General features: G+C 61.7%; 1 protein-coding gene across 14 annotated transcripts in view; it reads right to left on the bottom strand.

The window, feature by feature from the left end:
* Positions 1-16,869, bottom strand: part of ABLIM2 (actin binding LIM protein family member 2) — a 110,096-nt gene that overhangs the window by 83,970 nt on the left and 9,257 nt on the right. For 13 of the 14 annotated variants that reach the window (XM_066385494.1, XM_066385489.1, XM_066385491.1 and 10 more), the window contains exon 1: positions 2,718-2,805. The exons of the other annotated variant lie outside the window; for it this stretch is intronic. In XM_066385494.1, the coding sequence (XP_066241591.1) occupies positions 2,718-2,742 (25 nt within the window). In that variant the 5' untranslated portion in view covers positions 2,743-2,805. Of the gene's footprint in view, positions 1-2,717; positions 2,806-16,869 lie in introns of those variants that run through there. 14 annotated transcript variants of the gene reach the window in all.

Raw genomic sequence — 16,869 nt, 5'->3', positions numbered from 1 at the left:
GGACTGGGGTTGTTCAGGCTGGCATGTGTCTCCCCGTGTCCTGCTGCACCCCTGCCGGTGAGCCGCTCGGTCGGATGGGAACTCTATGTTTAACCGCCAGCCCGTGTCCTCGGCGGCTGCACCAGTGGACAGTGCCACAAGCAGCCACGTAGGAGAGTCCAGTTTCTCCACATCCTTGTCAACACGGCTGACTGTCTTTCTTACTGCAGCAGCCCTGGTGGGTGGCTGTGAGGTGGTATCTCATGTGTGGTTTTCTTTTTTTAGTTTTTCCATTAATTGACACAGAGAGAGAAGAAGAGAGAGAGAGAGAGAAGCATCAACTCACTACTTGTTTGTAGCATTTACTTGTGTGTTCATCGGTTGCATCTCTGTACGTGCCCAGACCGGGGATTGTACCCGCAACCTCTGGTGCACCCACAACCGGGACGATGCTTTATCCACTGAGCCACCCAGCCGGGGTGAAAAGTGTCACGCGGTTTCGACTGGCATTTTCCCGGTGGCTGATGACGCTGAGCACCTCTCGGTGGCCCGGCGGCTTCTGGACCCCTTCTTTGGAGAAACGTCTGTTCAGATCCTTTGTCCGTGTAATTTGGTTGTCTTTTTACAGCTGGTTCATACGTTGTTCGTACGTTCTAGATACCGGTTCCTTGATCAGATGTGATGGGCAAAGACCGTCTCCCGTTCTGTGAGTTGCATTTCCGTTTCCTTCCTCCTGCCCTCTGCAGCATGAGAACGGGTTGTTCTGATGGCATCTGACTGATGTTTCTCTTCTGTGTCGCTTGTGTTCTCAGTGTCACGTCCAAGGAACCACCGCCTGACCCGAGGTCATGAAGACGTACCCTCTGTTTTCCTCTAAGCGTTGTCTAGTCTTTCCAGTTTCTGCTCTTACGGTGACGTCCCACGAATGAGCTCACACTTCCTAAACGGCTATTTTTATCACGAGGTTCCACTTCTCATGTGAGTTGGGAACAAGAGCGCTTGTTCCCCGCCGGGTCCCTGCCATTTCCCACATCCCTGTCTGCTCCCCGCCAGGGGCGTTCTTGGCCACCCTCTGGGAGAGCACACACCACATCTGGGTGTGAGGGACGCTGTGTCCTCAGCCGAGCGGGGACCCACCCAGCCTCTGGCATGGAAATTCCATCTGAGGAAGGGACACGGTCACATGTCGCAGTGCTTGGACTGCACTGGCCTCTGGACCAGGCCAGGGGCTGTTGCCTGAGCCCATGCCAACGGACCACTGTGCAAAGACCAGGAGGGAGGTGTTGATGCGGCCACCGTGTCAGGCCAGCGGGGGGGGGGGGCACATGGCCGCTGGTTTGGGGAAGCAAATATCTATCTAAGTAGCTAGTTTGGGAGTGTCTGCTGCGCTTGCTCACACCACCGGGGAGGGAGGAGCCACAGCCAGCCCCGTGTGTACAGATGGGGCTCTCGAGACCCCGGGCGGTGAAGAGCCCTGACCAGGACGCAGTGAGATCAGGCCAGAGTCAGGGCTGGATGCTTGCTGGCCCAGCTTTTAGGGAACTGCCCCAGCCCAGAGCTGCTCCGTCAGAACAAATCCCGAGTGCGAGGCGCCGATGGTGAGATGTGGGACAGGCGTCCTGGCTCCTGCCCCGGGACAGACCCTGCAGGCCAGAGCAAAAGGGGAGGGCTCTGTCCTGACTGCCCAGAGAGGAGGTGCCCCTGGGCACTGGGCCTCGTGCCAGGACAGAGGCCTGAGGACCTGGGACGGAGGCGAGGGCAGAGGCTACCCCACACACACACCTCAGGCACACGGGGCGCTCCCTGTGCACCCCGACTTCTCTCTGCCTTCGAGGGGTCCAGGCTCCATCTCACTCCCAGTTGTCTCCTCTCTGCATCCCCGAGTCCTCCCCATCCCCGCCTCTTCCTCCAAGGATGTTCCCCACAGGCCTCAGTGGCCTTGAGCACCTCGACACCAGGAGAACTGACATGTTGATGAAATTCCTTAAAACAGGCCTCTCAGCCTCGGCTCAACTGACATTCAGGGCCGGACAGCTCTCGGCTGGGGGGCCGCCCTGGGCACCGGGAGGCTGGGCAGCGTCCCCGGCCCCCACCCCCAGGAGCCTGGGGGGCACCTCGCCCCCACCCCCAGGAGCCTGGGGGGCACCTCGCCCCCCCACACACATCCCCCCCCCGGAAGCCTGGGGGGCACCTCGCCCCCACCCCCAGGAGCCTGGGGGGCATCCCCGGCCCCCACCCCCCACCCCCGGGAGCCTGAGGAGCACCTTGCCCCAAGCTATGACAACCAAGGAGGCCTCCGGACATAGCCACATGGTCCCCGGGAGCAAAATGGGTCCCGGTTGAGAACCAGGAAGGGAGAAAGGGGGTGCAGAGAGGCTGTGGGCCCTGGGACCCCGCCAGTGGGGTCAGAGGGCACTGGAGCCTGGTCTTGCTCGATGCTCCCAACCCTCCTTCCCCGAGTCTCAGCTTATTCATCTGTAAAATGGGGCCAGGCCACAAGGCTGTCTGTCACCAAGAGGCCACAGGAAAAAGTCCAAAAGCCCGGTATGCAGTCGGCGCTCCTAAGCACTGGCCCTCATGACATTCATCAACAGAAGAGCTCGGTCAGACCACCTCCGTTCCCGTCAGGGGCCCAGAGCCTGTTCCCAGTGCTCAACACTTCTCGTTGGACACACGCGCCTTCCTGCCCGGCCGGCCGGTCCCAGTAAAAAGGGCAGTTTGGGAGTCTGGGGTCTTACCTGTGTCCCCTCCGGGCATGCCCATGGAGCGTGGCCTCCTCGCAAAGGGCCGGCGCCCGTGGGGGCAGCGGGCAGCAGCTGGACTGGCGGGGAGCCTCTGCGGCCAGCAGAGCTCAGACGGGCACGCCGGAGGGTCACGTGGCAGGTGCCGCCCCCCTGCTCACGGAGGGTCACGTGGCAGGTGCCCCCCCTGCTCGCGGAGGGTCACGTGGCAGCTGCCCCACCCCTGCTCGCGGAGGGTCACGTGGCAGCTGCCGCCCCCCTGCTCGCGGAGGGGCAGCGCCACCCCCTTCCCGACGCACTGAAATAGACTCCCGCCACACGCCCAAGTGCACCTGTTTCCCAGGCGTCCGGGAAAGGGACTTTAAAAAGATACACGGGGGTGGGGCAGGGGGGCCAGAGGGCCAGGGTCATGTGCTGCCCAGCCTGTGCCAGGTACTGCAAGAGGGAGCTCACCCGCCCTCCCAGCAGCCCGGCGTGTGGGCAGGTGCCTGGGGCTGCCCGACAAGCCCCACGCACAGCGGCTTCACGAAGAGACACCTCTGCTCTCAGTCCTGGAGGCCAGAGGCTGGCAGCAGGGTGTGGGCAGGGCCACGCCCCCTTGGAAGGACCAGGGGAGGGTCCTTCCGGCTCCGGCGGCTCCAGCCACTCTTGCCCTTGTAGCCGCTTCGCTCCAAGCTCTGCCACGGTCTCTACACGGCCTCCTCCCTGTGTGTCTGTGTGTCCCCTCTGTCTCTCGTTTTTAAAGGATTTTATTTATTAATTTTACAGAGAGAGAGGCAGGGGAGAGTGAGAAATATCAACTCAGAGCTGCTTCGCTTTAGCTGTTCATTTCTTGCCTGTGGTATGTGCCTCAACCAGGCAAGCCCAGGGTTTGAACCGGTGACCTCAGCATTCCAGCTCGATGCTCTATCCACGGCGCCACCACAGGCCAGTGCTGTTCTGTCTCTTCTAAGGACACCAGTCATGGGATTCAGAGCTCAGCCTAAACCAGGATGACTTCATCTCCATCCTTATCTTTGTTACATCTGCAAAGGTGCTTATGCCGAAGAAGGCTGCAGGCTAAGGCTCCAGATGAACATGGATTTGGGGGGAGGCGGGGACCTACTTCCCATTCATTTATCCTACACAGCCCCCACTGTGCCAGGGGGAACGGAGGCCTGCGAAGCTTAGGTCACTAACGGGAGGCCCTGAGCTGGAGAGGCGGTGCTGGGTCCCTGCCCAAGGCTGGCCAACTTTACGGTCCCTGAGGCGTCCCCAGTCTCTGTGACACTCTTCTGCTAGTTTGGGCTTTATGATCTCAGGATGTGGAAATCTTTTCTGAGCCCCCAGCAGCATAAGCATTCAGCAGCACTCTGGGCGCGACACTTGGCCGCAGGGCACCGCTGGCATCCTCGTGGTCAGTGGTGCACGTGACATGTGAAACCCAGCCTGGCTCACTGAGGCCAGGACCCCCCCCCCCAAGAAGCTTTGGGCATGACTGTTAATCACAATCACAGCTCACCCCACTCTGCTCCACGGAGGGGCAGCTCTGGGAGGTGTGACATTTCCGTCGGTCAGGGCGCCCGGCGGAAGACGCCTCTGGGAGGTGTGACAGTTCCGTCGGTCAGGGCGCCCGGCAGAAGACGCCTCTGGGAGGTGTGACAGTTCCGTCGGTCAGGGCGCCCGGCAGAAGACGCCTCTGGGAGGTGTGACATTTCCGTCGGTCAGGGCGCCCAGCGGAAGACGCCTCTGGGAGGTGTGACAGTTCCGTCGGTCAGGGCGCCCGGCAGAAGACGCCTCTGGGAGGTGTGACAGTTCCATCGGTCAGGGCGCCCAGCGGGAGACGCCTCTGGGAGGTGTGACATTTCCATCGGTCAGGGCGCCCGGCAGAAGACGCCTCTGGGAGGTGTGACATTTCCGTCGGTCAGGGCGCCCAGCGGAAGACGCCTCTGGGAGGTGTGACAGTTCCGTCGGTCAGGGCGCCCAGCGGGAGACGCCTCTGGGAGGTGTGACATTTCCGTCGGTCAGGGCGCCCAGTGGAAGACGCCTCTGGGAGGTGTGACAGTTCCGTCGGTCAGGGCGCCCAGCGGGAGACGCCTCTGGGAGGTGTGACAGTTCCGTCGGTCAGGGCGCCCAGCGGGAGACGCCTCTGGGAGGTGTGACAGTTCCGTCGGTCAGGGCGCTCAGCGGGAGATGCCTCTGGGAGGTGTGACAGTTCCGTCGGTCAGGGCGCCCAGCGGGAGACGCCTCTGGGAGGTGTGACAGTTCCGCCCAGTGGGAGACACCTCTGGGAGGTGTGACAGTTCCGTCGGTCAGGGCGCCCAGCGGGAGACGCCTCTGGGAGGTGTGACAGTTCCGTCGGTCAGGGCGCCCGGCGGAAGACACCTTCCCCGTCAGCTCTGAGGAGTCGGGGCTGCCCCATCTGACCTCCAGGTGCCACGCCCAGTGAACGGGAGGTCGACCGCAGATCTCAGAGGGAAGGCCTCCCGGAGGAGGGTCACTACCCAGCCCAGGGAACCCACAAACGGGTACAAATGATGAGTCCAAGGAAGAGAATTCCATCCCCTTTTGCTTATATGTGAGAAGAGCTTCTCCTTTACTTAGTTTGCTACCCATGCCCTGTGGCCCTGTGTCCAGCTCGGGGCAGAAATGATGTCGGTGACAAGGACAGCAGACTTGGTGAGCCCTCAGCGGTCCCGTGGTCCCGTGTCTCCCCTGGGTCCACGCCCGAGGCAGGAATCACACCCCCCACTTGTCCAGTGAGGAACGAGCAGAGACAGGTGGATGGACCGGTGCTGGTGAACAGGACAGGGTCACACAGGCTCGGAGCCTGAGAGTCCAGCAGCGGTAAAGAGCCCCGTGTGTGACCGGACCTGACCGTGGTTCTGATCCCACCTGACCCAGAACCGTCCAGCTGAAGGTCCGCGGAGCCACAGAGAAGCTGGGGCGCTGAAACCCCGTGAACTTTGGGACCAGGGGCACGGGGACAGGCACCTGTGGCCGGGTTCTCTGTCCCTGGCTAGTGGCTTCCACATGGCTCTGACATCAGCACACAGAAAGGGTCGTGCAGGTCAGAGGAGGCCCGCACGCACAGGTGTGCATACCCACTCGTGGGCAGGCTGGGCTCTGAAGTCTCCCCACACCCTCACCTTGCCAGCGTCCGGGGCACAGGGTGGCTTCCTGTCCCAGGACAGTGTGTTTGCTTCCCGGGGCTGGTTCTGGCCAATGGCACACGGGTGGAGGTGACAGAGGCCCAGTTCAGGGTCAAAGCCTCAGACACTGCCACCTGCCCGGCTGTGCGTCTGCCCTTGAACACTGAGAACGCTCCACCAGCCTGCAGGTCCCAGGAGGAAGGCGTGAGACGGGCCAGACCACCCACCAGGACCTGGCCAGGTGAGCCCTCGCCGGGCCGTGGGCCCCGAGCGAGGACGGTTGGTTGCTGACCCTCTGTGCATCCCTGTCCTGGGACTGCGGCTGCAACAGAGCCCCACAGATGGGGACCTTAAAACCACACAGACTTATTCTCTCCCAGTCCCGGAGGCCAGATGCCCAAAGTGGTTCTCCCTGGGGCGACACCGTGGGGTGAACAGGGCTGTGAGATGCTCCTGGTCTCCCGGCCTCGGGCGGCTGCGGCATCCTAGGCTTGTGGCCGCCTCACCCACCTCGGCCTCCACGGTCACCTCGCCTGCTCCGTGTGTCTGTCTGGAGCCCCCTGCCTCTGTCCTGACCATGATCCTGACCATGATCCTGACTGCATCGAGGGCTCGGCTGGATAATCCGGGATCATCCTCCCGGCTCCACGTCCTGACTTAATCCCATTTGGCAAGGACTCTTTTTCCCAAACAGGCACCGTACTCTGGGGCCAGGGTGGGGACCAGCGGTGTGCCGGAGGGGCCGTGCTTCAGCCCCCGTCTGTGCGGCACGCACATGTGTGCTGGTGCCCTTGTTCCTCGTGGAGTGCCCTGCCATTCTGCTATTCCATTCAACTTACGTAACGCGTGTGACCTACTAATCTGATTGTGCGCCCATAAATGGGTCGCCACCTGCAGCGGAGAAAGTTCTATCCTGACCCTGCACCTGGGCACGCCCCCGTCAGGGCGGGGGCCGGAATCCAAGTGGTGACGATTTAAAGGAAAGACAGAAATGAGCTCCTTCCGCATACAGACGGCGGCGGGCATGACAGGTGCCTGGAAGGAGGGCGTCCCTGGGTTCCTGGGCTTGTGCACGGCCCTCCTCCTGCGGCCCTCACACCCCACGAGCAGTCTGGCTCACTGGGGGCTGGGGAAGGGGCCCCGACCAGAAAGGAGAGCGGTGGGGGTCCCCAGGGTGGGCTCAGTGACTCCCGTGTCTCCCTGAGCTCCACCGCTCGGAGCCTTCCCGTCCCCTCCTCTTGGCGCTGTCTCCACTCCACGTCCGGCAGGATCCCCGACAGCCCGGACTTCCCACCGACCACTGCACGGCTGGTCCAGAGGCTCACTCAGGACACTGACCAGCGCGGCTGGGTGAGAACAAGGGCTTGGAAACGTCCCGTCAGGATGCACAGACAGGTTTTCAAAGTGACTTTGAGGCAAAGAAGACACAACACTCTCTCAGGGACATAAAAAAAATTAGGTCTGGAGGGATCTGTGCCATCCGCTCCCCTGGGCGAGGATTCTGAAGGACCAGCCCGGGCATCTCCCGAGCGCTCAACCCCCCACTCTGCCAGCGCCAGCTTCACGCTGGGCGCCATCCACCTGGAAGCCCTCCCAGGTACCTCACAGCTGGAAGAGAGAATGCCTGGCTCGCTGTGCCCACTCTCACCCACCACTCCCACCCCCCAACAGTGCCACGCGTCACATACCTGCCCCTTCACCCAGCGGACTCCCCCTTCTGCAACCCAGGCAGCCTGGGGCGGGCCAGCAGCTGTGTGACCTTGGCCCAGACGCTTTGCCTCTCTGAGCCTCAGTCTCCTTGTCTACGGAATGGGAATGCCTACCTATGGGGTTGCAGGGAAACTAAACGAGGTGATGTGTGTGTGTGAAAGCACCTGGCCCCTCGCCTGGCACAGGGTGGGCACTGGAGGGCTGGCACCTGGCCCCTCGCCTGGCACAGGGTGGGCACTGGAGGGCTGGCATCTTTCGTTCCCAATTCCCAACTGCATTCATTCCCATGGCCGTCGTGACAGAGGACCACAAACCAGGCCTAATCGACAGAAATCTCTTTTAATCAGCTGTTCCGGAGGCCGGCGGTCCTAAGTCAAGCTGCCAGCAGGGCCGCGGCTCCTCTGACACCACAGGAGGGTCCTTCCTGCTGCCTCCAGCCCCGGCGCAGCCTGCGAGCCCCTTGCCTGTGGCCACCACCGCTCCGATCTCTGCCTCGTTGTCACATGGCCGCTGCTCCGTGTCTCTCTCTGTCCCTCTCCCCCTCTCATGAAAGACACCAGCCACACTGGGTCAGAGCCCACGCTTCCACACAAGGACCTCACCTGAACGGGTCCCATTTGCAATGACCCTGTTTCTGAGTGAGGTCACTTTCTGAGGTGCCAGGAGTGAGGGCTTCAGCCGTGAGTCCAGGACCCCACAGGGCAGAGGACACTCACACTCAGGGACCCCCGAGGCATCGACCAGGAGCTGGCTACAGCAGGAACCTCCTGGCCATCAAGGGTTGGGCTTGACAGCGGATGTCCCCTCCAGAGAGCTGGGGAATGAGAGCCGGTGAGTGCCGGGTGCTCCACACCCTGCCAAGAGCAGGTGCGCCCTGAGCGGCACGCCAGCTATGACATCCTCGGGCCCCGTCCCACGTGGGGCGGCCAGGCAGGCGGTGACCCAGCCGGGAATCATGGGAACACACAGGTCGGACCACGATCCGCTTAATGCGCGAGAAGGTCCAGGAGCAGCCGCAGCCGCTGCTGAGGTGACAGCAACCCTCGGAGACGGAGAAAACACTACAGAGGGGACAGAACGGGTCAGCAGAGGGGACAGGACGGGTCAGCAGAGGGGACAGAACGAGTCAGCAGAGGGGACAGGACGGGTCAACAGAGGGGACAGGACGCTACAGAGGGGACAGGACGGGTCAGCAGAGGGGACAGGACGCTACAGAGGGGACAGGACGGGTCAGCAGAGGGGACAGGACGCTACAGAGGGGACAGGACGGGTCAGCAGAGGGGACAGGACGCTACAGAGGGGACAGGACGAGTCAGCAGAGGGGACAGGACGGGTCAACAGAGGGGACAGGACGGGTCAGCAGAGGGGACAGGACGCTACAGAGGGGACAGGACGGGTCAGCAGAGGGGACAGGACGCTACAGAGGGGACAGGACGGGTCAGCAGAGGGGACAGGACGAGTCAGCAGAGGGGACAGGACGGGTCAGCAGAGGGGACAGGACGCTACAGAGGGGACAGGACGAGTCAGCAGAGGGGACAGGACGGGTCAGCAGAGGGGACAGGACGGGTCAGCAGAGGGGACAGGACGCTACAGAGGGGACAGGACGGGTCAGCAGAGGGGACAGGACGCTACAGAGGGGACAGGACGGGTCAGCAGAGGGGACAGGACGAGTCAGCAGAGGGGACAGGACGGGTCAGCAGAGGGGACAGGACGCTACAGAGGGGACAGGACGGGTCAGCAGAGGGGACAGGACGCTACAGAGGGGACAGGACGGGTCAGCAGAGGGGACAGGACACTACATAGGGGACAGGACGGGTCAGCAGAGGGCGGGCAAGTGTGAGGACCCCAGGCTGGGAGGAGCCCAGAGCAAGAGGAGGCTGCGGGGACGCCAGGGGGGGCAGGGTCTCGCTCGCAGAGAAGGAGGCATCCTGACTTCACACGTGGGGCCTCGGGCCGCCCTCAGAACAGGGTGAGCCCGTCTGCTGAGAAAGGTGGGAGGGAGGTGATGGACTGTCTGTGTCCCATCCGGAGACCCCCTCCTCCGTCCCCATCTGCCTTCTCTACCCAACGACACAGCTGCACACTGTGCCCCGAGTCCCTGCCCCCCACACACCCCTTCTCGCAGGCCCCATTGCCGAAGCTGCCCCATGCTCGGATCAAGAGCGACTCACTGCCCTGCCCGACTGAAGGTGGCCCCCACGCCCATCCGGCCCCTGGGTCCGTGCAGACAGACAGGCAACCCCCGAGAAAGGTCAGCAAAGGGGGAACAGGAAGTTCACAGGGACACCAGTGGCCCGGAAGCTCCACAGACGCTCTGCTCTCGGGGCCCAGGCAGCCGGCAGACCACAGCAGGGAGGTGCCGTTTTCCACCAGTTTAGCCAATACGAGAAGACCGACACTGTCCCTGTGCTGAGCTAGGAGGGGACAGGGTGAGGGACTCTCGGCCCCGCCCCTTGATAAAGGTATAAACTGGGGAGACGTTTTGGCAGGAGCCCTCCGTTAACCAACTCCACCCCCAGAATAGCTCTGCCGGGTCTATTTGCACGCAGGTGCAAGAATTCTCACCTCTGCTCCAGTGAGCGGGGGTATCTGAGAAGCCACCGGAAAGCACGTGGGCCCCTCGCACGGGGACACAGTCACCGAGGCAGCTTCTCCCCTGGATCTCATCACCGAGAAACAGACCAATGCAGATCGGGGGACAGCCCCCCCCGCCCCGCCCCAGCAGGCCTGGACTCTTCACGCCTCCGCAGCACAAAAGTGTCACAAAGTGATCGTGGAGCTGCTCCTGCTTTTGACTTTTCCACATGCTTGAAAGTTTGCAAAATAAACAGTCAGTGGGAGGTGGGGACTGATGAAGAAAACAATGGCACTGGAAACGGGACTGAGCGGGACCTGCTTCACCTCCCGAGACCCCGGGAGAGAGACTGTGCTAACAGAGACCCGCCTGGGCTCGGAGCGCCTGGCTCTGCCCCTGAGGAAACCCCTCCTCTCCTGGACCTGCTTCCCCGCCTGCAGCCAGAGCTGGCAGACGCACACACACACACCATGTGCGTACAAGCACATGCATGAACACACGCACATATGCATGCTTACCCTTTTGGCATCTGTGGCAGACCTGGGCAGTCGACTGTCTGTTCTTTGCCCCTGTGTGAGTCAGTCCCCTCATCCTGCCAGCTCTTAGGAGTGACACCCAGCCCGATGTGTGTCACAGCCCAGGACGGGGCACAGCGTGGACCCACTCACACGTGGTGAGTTAGTGCAGGACCGGCAGGATGGGGGAATGCACGCAGTTCGGTGAGGAGGCGATGGCGTGTGTTCGAGTTGTCGAACATCCTCCCCCTGGCGCCCAGCGCCCAGCCCAGAGGCTGGCATCGTAGCGAAGTCATGTCACCTCGCTGGCCTCAGTTTCCTGATAACAGTGACAGTGATAAAACTGACTTCAAAAATTCAAATGACAGGGACGCCCTAGAAGAGGTTGTGTCCTCTTCTGTAAGGTCCTTTGTGGCCAGAGAGTGGTGCCCAGCTGTGTGGCAGGGAGGGAAGAGCAGGTGACAGAGTTTAGAAGAGAAACCTCTGCACGCACCCCACGGGCACTCCGGTGGGGGCCGGGGCAGCGTGGGGACAATGGCCAGGAGCTTTGACAGAACAATAGACTATGAACCAGTGCAGGTCAGGCCTGGGCATGTAAACAGTGTCTTGCCAAGTCTTTTTTCTCATCAGAATCAAAGTCAGTGCCTGCTGCCCTGTGGACACTTCCCCAAGGTAGCGCATCTGATCTCAAGCTCAGCGGAACATCACCGCCTCTAATTCCCCCGGCTGCTCCCTGCCCCGGCCCCTTGCTGTCTACATACCCGTCTCCTGAGACGTCTCAGGCTGGTGGGAAGGGCCTGGGACAGGGACAGGCAGCCCTGGCCTCAAACAGCATCTATGCTTTGTTCCGGCCAGGACCTCAGCCATCCTTCCGCCCCCACCATCCCCAGACCCTGAGGTGCTTCTGAGGATTCTGGGAAAGCTGTAAGGAGGTCACAGGCATCCGAGAGTTCCGGGGAGCAAGGCCCCCCGAGCGCACGTTGGTTACAGTCTTGTGGATTAAGAGACCGACCGGGAGAAGCCTACACAGCCAGACCTCAGCCAGGCCCACAGCGACTGCCAGCCCCTCCTCCTCGGGGGCGAGACCACGGCCACGAGGGCCTTGTTCGGAGCTTGCCTGCAATTCATCTCCCTCACCCAGGGAAACGGCCTTTGCCAGACACTAATGCGAGCGGGTCTGTTTGCTCGCAGTCAGGTAATCGATGCCTGAGTCACTGGCCTTCGGAAGATCGCGGCAGTGGAGGAGGGCAGGTGGCCGTGTGTCTGGTGTTCGGAGCGGCCCACGCACAGGTGTGCGCACAGGAGAACCCGCGCTGACAGCCACTCGGCGTTCTGAGGAGCGGGAGCGTCTGCGGGGAGCGCACTGGCTCTCGGCCGCGTCCAGGGCTCCGTCCTGACACCTCTTTCACCCACACGCACACTGGGGCCAAGCTTTCCAGACTTCCCAACCTGCAGTCCGAGCTTAAACAGCTCTTGGGTACGGACGGGAGCGGCTGTCCCCTGAGCGGGAGGTCACACGCCCCGCTACGCTCCTGCCTGAAGCCACAGATCCCGGCCACGAGTGCCACCGTCCCCACACGGCTGCAGCCCCCAATCAGGCGGTGCCGTGGGAAATAAACGGTCTATTCCTGGCAGAGCCCTCCTGCCCAGAACTGGGACAGCGAGACGGGCCCGCTGCTGGGGTCTCAGTGCCAGCCCCGGACCCCACCCCGCGTCTCTGCGTCTCACGGGTCTGTGCAGCACGGCAGCCTCGCCACGGGGCTGCTCCCAGGCTCTCCTCCCAGCCCGGCCACGCTTCCGGGGGCGGGGACCCCATGAGCCCCATCTCACTGCCCTGGCACTGCCCAGCCGGCCCGGGCACAGAGGGCCCCAGCGCCGTCTGCCGTGGCTCTCCCCCGCACAGGCAGTGGGCACACGTCCCCTCATCAGCACTCACCACCCCAGGACCTGGGCAGCCAGCAGACGCAACACGATGCCAAGTCAGAGAGGCCGCTCTGTCCCAAACTGTCCGCTATTCTTGAATGAAATGACGTGCTGGGCTGGCGGTGGGCGTCCCTGCTTCACGGGGGGGAGGAGGCCCCGGCATCCAAACCAGGGGCCTCGCCAGGTCCCCGGGCCCTGTCTCCTGCTCGGCTGGAGGAAGGTGCCGCTACCCCCTTGGGCCCTGCCCCCTGACACGGGGTCCGTGTAGGACAGCTCAGCAGATGGGTGAGGGGTCAGGAATGGGCCCCCAGCACCTGTCTCCCCTCCAGGTGCCACCCCCCGCCTCTTCCCCCCATCCCATGGGGACAACTAAAGTCCTCTGAGCCCTGGCCACACGGTGACACTTACAGTCCTCAAACACGGCTCAGCCTGGAACCCTGCTCCTGGGCCCCACGCCGGGGGGTCAGAGTGCCCAGGAGTCTGCATTCTGCCCAGCCACGGATCTCCCCGCGCCCTCCCCTCCCCTCCCCTGCAGACGCCGAGACCACTGGCTCTTGCATTTTCACTGAGCACCCACTGCGATCAAGGCGCTGGGCCACGGGCCAGGAGACCACAGTGCACGAGAGGCAGACGGGGCTGTGAGGTCCCTGCCACATGCTGCATGCCCCGCACCTTATCTAGGGCCACGCCTGGTCAGAGGCATGGGTGATGCCCTCAAATGCTCCGTCCATCCTCACCTCTGGGGCTCTGCACTTGTGGCTGGATGTCCTCTCCCGCTGTTGTATATGGCTAGCACCTACTGAATTAATATCACCTCCTCCAGGAAGCCTGCCAGGATTTCTCTCTCTTGGTAGGTTCTTTTAACGGTATCCTCTGTCCCAACAGCCTCCCTGAGAAGTGCTTTCTCATGGTGTGTTCTCGTCACGTACTGTCTATTAGGCAGGGAGCCCCTGGAGGGGGGACTGTATGAGGGTCACCTGCAGCACCTGGCCACTGGATGCATACACTCAGCTGAAATTGCCACGTCTGCCCCTCACCCCTGTTATGGGTGCTGGGTCTGTTGGCTGCATGCCCATGAGACCCAAAGTAGGGCCTTACCTTGGGGGCAGTGGGAGGGTCCTCTGTGACAGACACTCCAGGGAGAGGCAGGTCCTCACAGGGAAAACAGGAACTTGGAGGGAGGAAGTCCAGGGAGAAGCCCCACCCCCCAGCTTCCTGCAGGGTGGTGGCTAGCAGGTGGGCTGAGACGCCGGCTGCACCGCCTCCCCATCAAATCCAGAGCAAAGCCCTGCTGAGCTCTCCTGCTGGACCACAGGGGTGCCTCTCAGAGTCTGGGGAAAAGCCTCACAGCTCAGAGCTGAGCATCAACGGGGGAGCAACCCCTGGACCCCTGGGCAAGGGGCGAAAATGGCCCTCAAGACCCCAATTTCCAGCAAGGAGTCCTGTGCGAGGCGCCCACCTGGGAAGCAGAGGGCAGCCCCCTCTCTGGCCGCCGGGCACTGACATGGCTCTAGCCTGCCCCAGGCCAGCCTGCTCTCTGCAAGCTGGGGAATGGAGGGAACGGAGGAAACTCCGGTCCGCAGCGCCCGGAGCAGATGCAGACAGCCTCTGCTGGCAGCCGACCCACATTAGATGCTACGGAGCGAGGGGCCAGTGCAGCTGCAGCCACGGTCGGGAAAGAGGCCACCCCAGTTCAAGTGCCACTCCACCTCGACCAGCTGGGTCCTCGGGGCAGGCTTCTGGGTGCCACCTGGCCTCTGTGCCCCCCCCTTGGCGTGGGCAGTCACCGTAGCCCCCCCCCCCGCAGTACCGAGGGGACTGAGTGAGTGACACTGTCCGGTGCTCTCACTGCAAACGCCAGCCTGCTCCACCTGCGAGGCCCCTGGGTCAGGAAGCCCCAGCCCCTTGGAGAAGCACAACGATGCCCCCGATCTGGAAGAACCAGGGGGGAGACGGGCGTTCCCGGGGGAGGCGGCACTAGGGGTGGAACCCCACCTGCCCCATCACTAGCCGTGTGACCGCGGGCAAGACACACCTTCTCCCGGCTTAACCCGAATGCCCTCACTGGCAACTTGGAAGCCACAGTCCCCCACACCACAGGGATGGGACGCGGGGCCCTGGAGCCCGACCAAGCCTGCCCGGAGTCGCTACCGTGCTGGGTGTTACTCGACGCTCCATAAACAGCAGACGCCGGCTTTTATTAGGCAGATCAATCACTCCCCTGAGCTCTGGTCAGCGGCAGGCCGCCGCGTGGGGGTGGGGTTCCCGAGGCCGCCAGCACACACCCGGGATATATTTAGCTTCTCTGCGGGAGCTGGGCCGGGTGCAGGCATTCCGGCTGAGGACTCACAGGCTGACACCAGCTCCCCACTCCCCCATGGCGACCGCGGGGTTTGCTTCGGAGCAGAACGCCCTCTCGTTTATAACCACAGACTAAATTCTCACAAGAGGACATGCACACGCACACACACACACACGTACACGCTGAAGTCCTACACTGGTTAACACGCCGGTGCCACCCACAGCCCTCGCTCCGCCGTGAGTCCACCTCCCAGAATAGAGAATGCCATGACCTTAGCCCAGGCAGCTGGTGCCAGTGAGTCAGACAGCTGCTCGCTAATCAGACCTCCTTGAAAAACTTCTGTGTCCCTGCGTCTCTCCAAATGAGTCAGCAGGAAAAATAAATAAATAAGTAAATAAAATAGCAAAGTATTAGGGGGGGGAAGAAAAGGGACCATTAACTGTGACCCTCCCACACTGCGATGCCTTTTCTTCCAGTGTATTTTCTCTGCGTATTTCGTGGAGATGAACCCGGGTCCAAAATCCTGGACCCCATACCTTCATTCACCACCGGCCCGGACACACGCATTCTCCTGGTCCTTCACAGGCGTGCTAGTGACCGCAGGATACAGTTAGTCCCTCTTTGATCAGCGGTTCTCAATGTGAGGTCCAAGGACCTCCTGAGGAATGCCACGACCCAAGCAGGGGTCGGTCCGTTTTCATCAAACTATGAAGATGTGCTTTTCCTTCTTCATGTCCACTCTCCCCCCCGAGTGCCCAAGGATGCTGTCCGGAGGCTACATGACGGGTGACATCACAACTGACAGAACACAGACCGGACACAAGATCCCAGCTGCCGTCGATTAAGCTGGATATTAAGGAGGTCTGCAAAACCGTACAGCAAGGCCGTACAATGGTCTGTCCACTGAGAATAGCCTCACACAGAGGGCTATTATTCTGGTTCGTGGATTAACAAATATCTTAGAGGTCTCTCCATTTTAATTTTGAATACCATGACTATCAATCAATACAGTCCACTTCAATGAAAGCTCTTTGGGGTCCTCAGTCAGTTTGAGTTCTGTGTGTATGTGTGTGTGTGGGGGGAGGTCCTAAGCCCTAAAAATCTGAGAACCCCTGCTACGGACAGTGTTTTATCTACTGTGGCGTGATGTTCGCAGTGCAGAGTACACAGCCCCCACCCGAAGGGGCTTTGCATGAACCCCTGCCTGTGTGTCAAGAGCCTTTCTCAGAAGTTTCCGGAAGCAGGAGTCTACCAAAGGGCATGGGTGCTTTAAGGGCTCACTGTGTTCTGCCTCATTGCTCCCTCAGGCTTGTGTGTGCTGATGCTCCCGTTGGTGGTCTGTGACAGTGTGCGGCTGGCAGGGTTGGGGACATTTAAATGCAGCCGAGGGGGACATTTTTATCTCATGATAAAGCCATTCTCTCAAACCCTCGGCTAGTCTAGAAACCTAACAGGGAGGAGAAAGCGGCTGGCTCCAGGAACAGAACCCTCGAGAAGCTGCCTGTGCTACCCTGGATAGTGGTCCCCGAGAAATATCCATGCGCTAGTTGACTAACTAGCACTGTGAACTTAAGTGATTTTAAAAAAGTTGTGTGTGGGGGGGAAAATAAGGACCTTGAAACGGGGAGGTGATTGAGGATTACCCAGGTGGCCCTAAATGCCATCAGGAGCGCCTTTACCGGAGGGAGGCAGGGACTGGACACACACACAGAGGAGCAGGCGATGTGGAGATGGAGATGGGGAGGTGCTGGCCTTGCAGGCTGGAGTGACGCAGCCACAAGCCGAGGAGTGCCGGCAGCCACCGGAGCCGGGAGGAGCCGGGGTCAGAGTGACGCGGCCACAAGCCGAGGAGTGCCGGCAGCCACCGGAGCCGGGAGGAGCCGGGGTCAGATTCTCCCCAGAGCCCCCGACGGAGCGCAGTGGTGCCAACACCCTGACTTCAGCCACCTCTGTGGGGTGCGGCACCTCGAGGAAGAGTCTGACTCCCTCCTTT

Source organism: Saccopteryx leptura, chromosome 5 (assembly GCF_036850995.1).
Source record: "Saccopteryx leptura isolate mSacLep1 chromosome 5, mSacLep1_pri_phased_curated, whole genome shotgun sequence".
NCBI lineage: Eukaryota > Metazoa > Chordata > Mammalia > Chiroptera > Emballonuridae > Saccopteryx > Saccopteryx leptura.
Note: the sequence above shows the minus strand (reverse complement) of the source record. Positions and strands in the feature narration are given on the sequence as shown.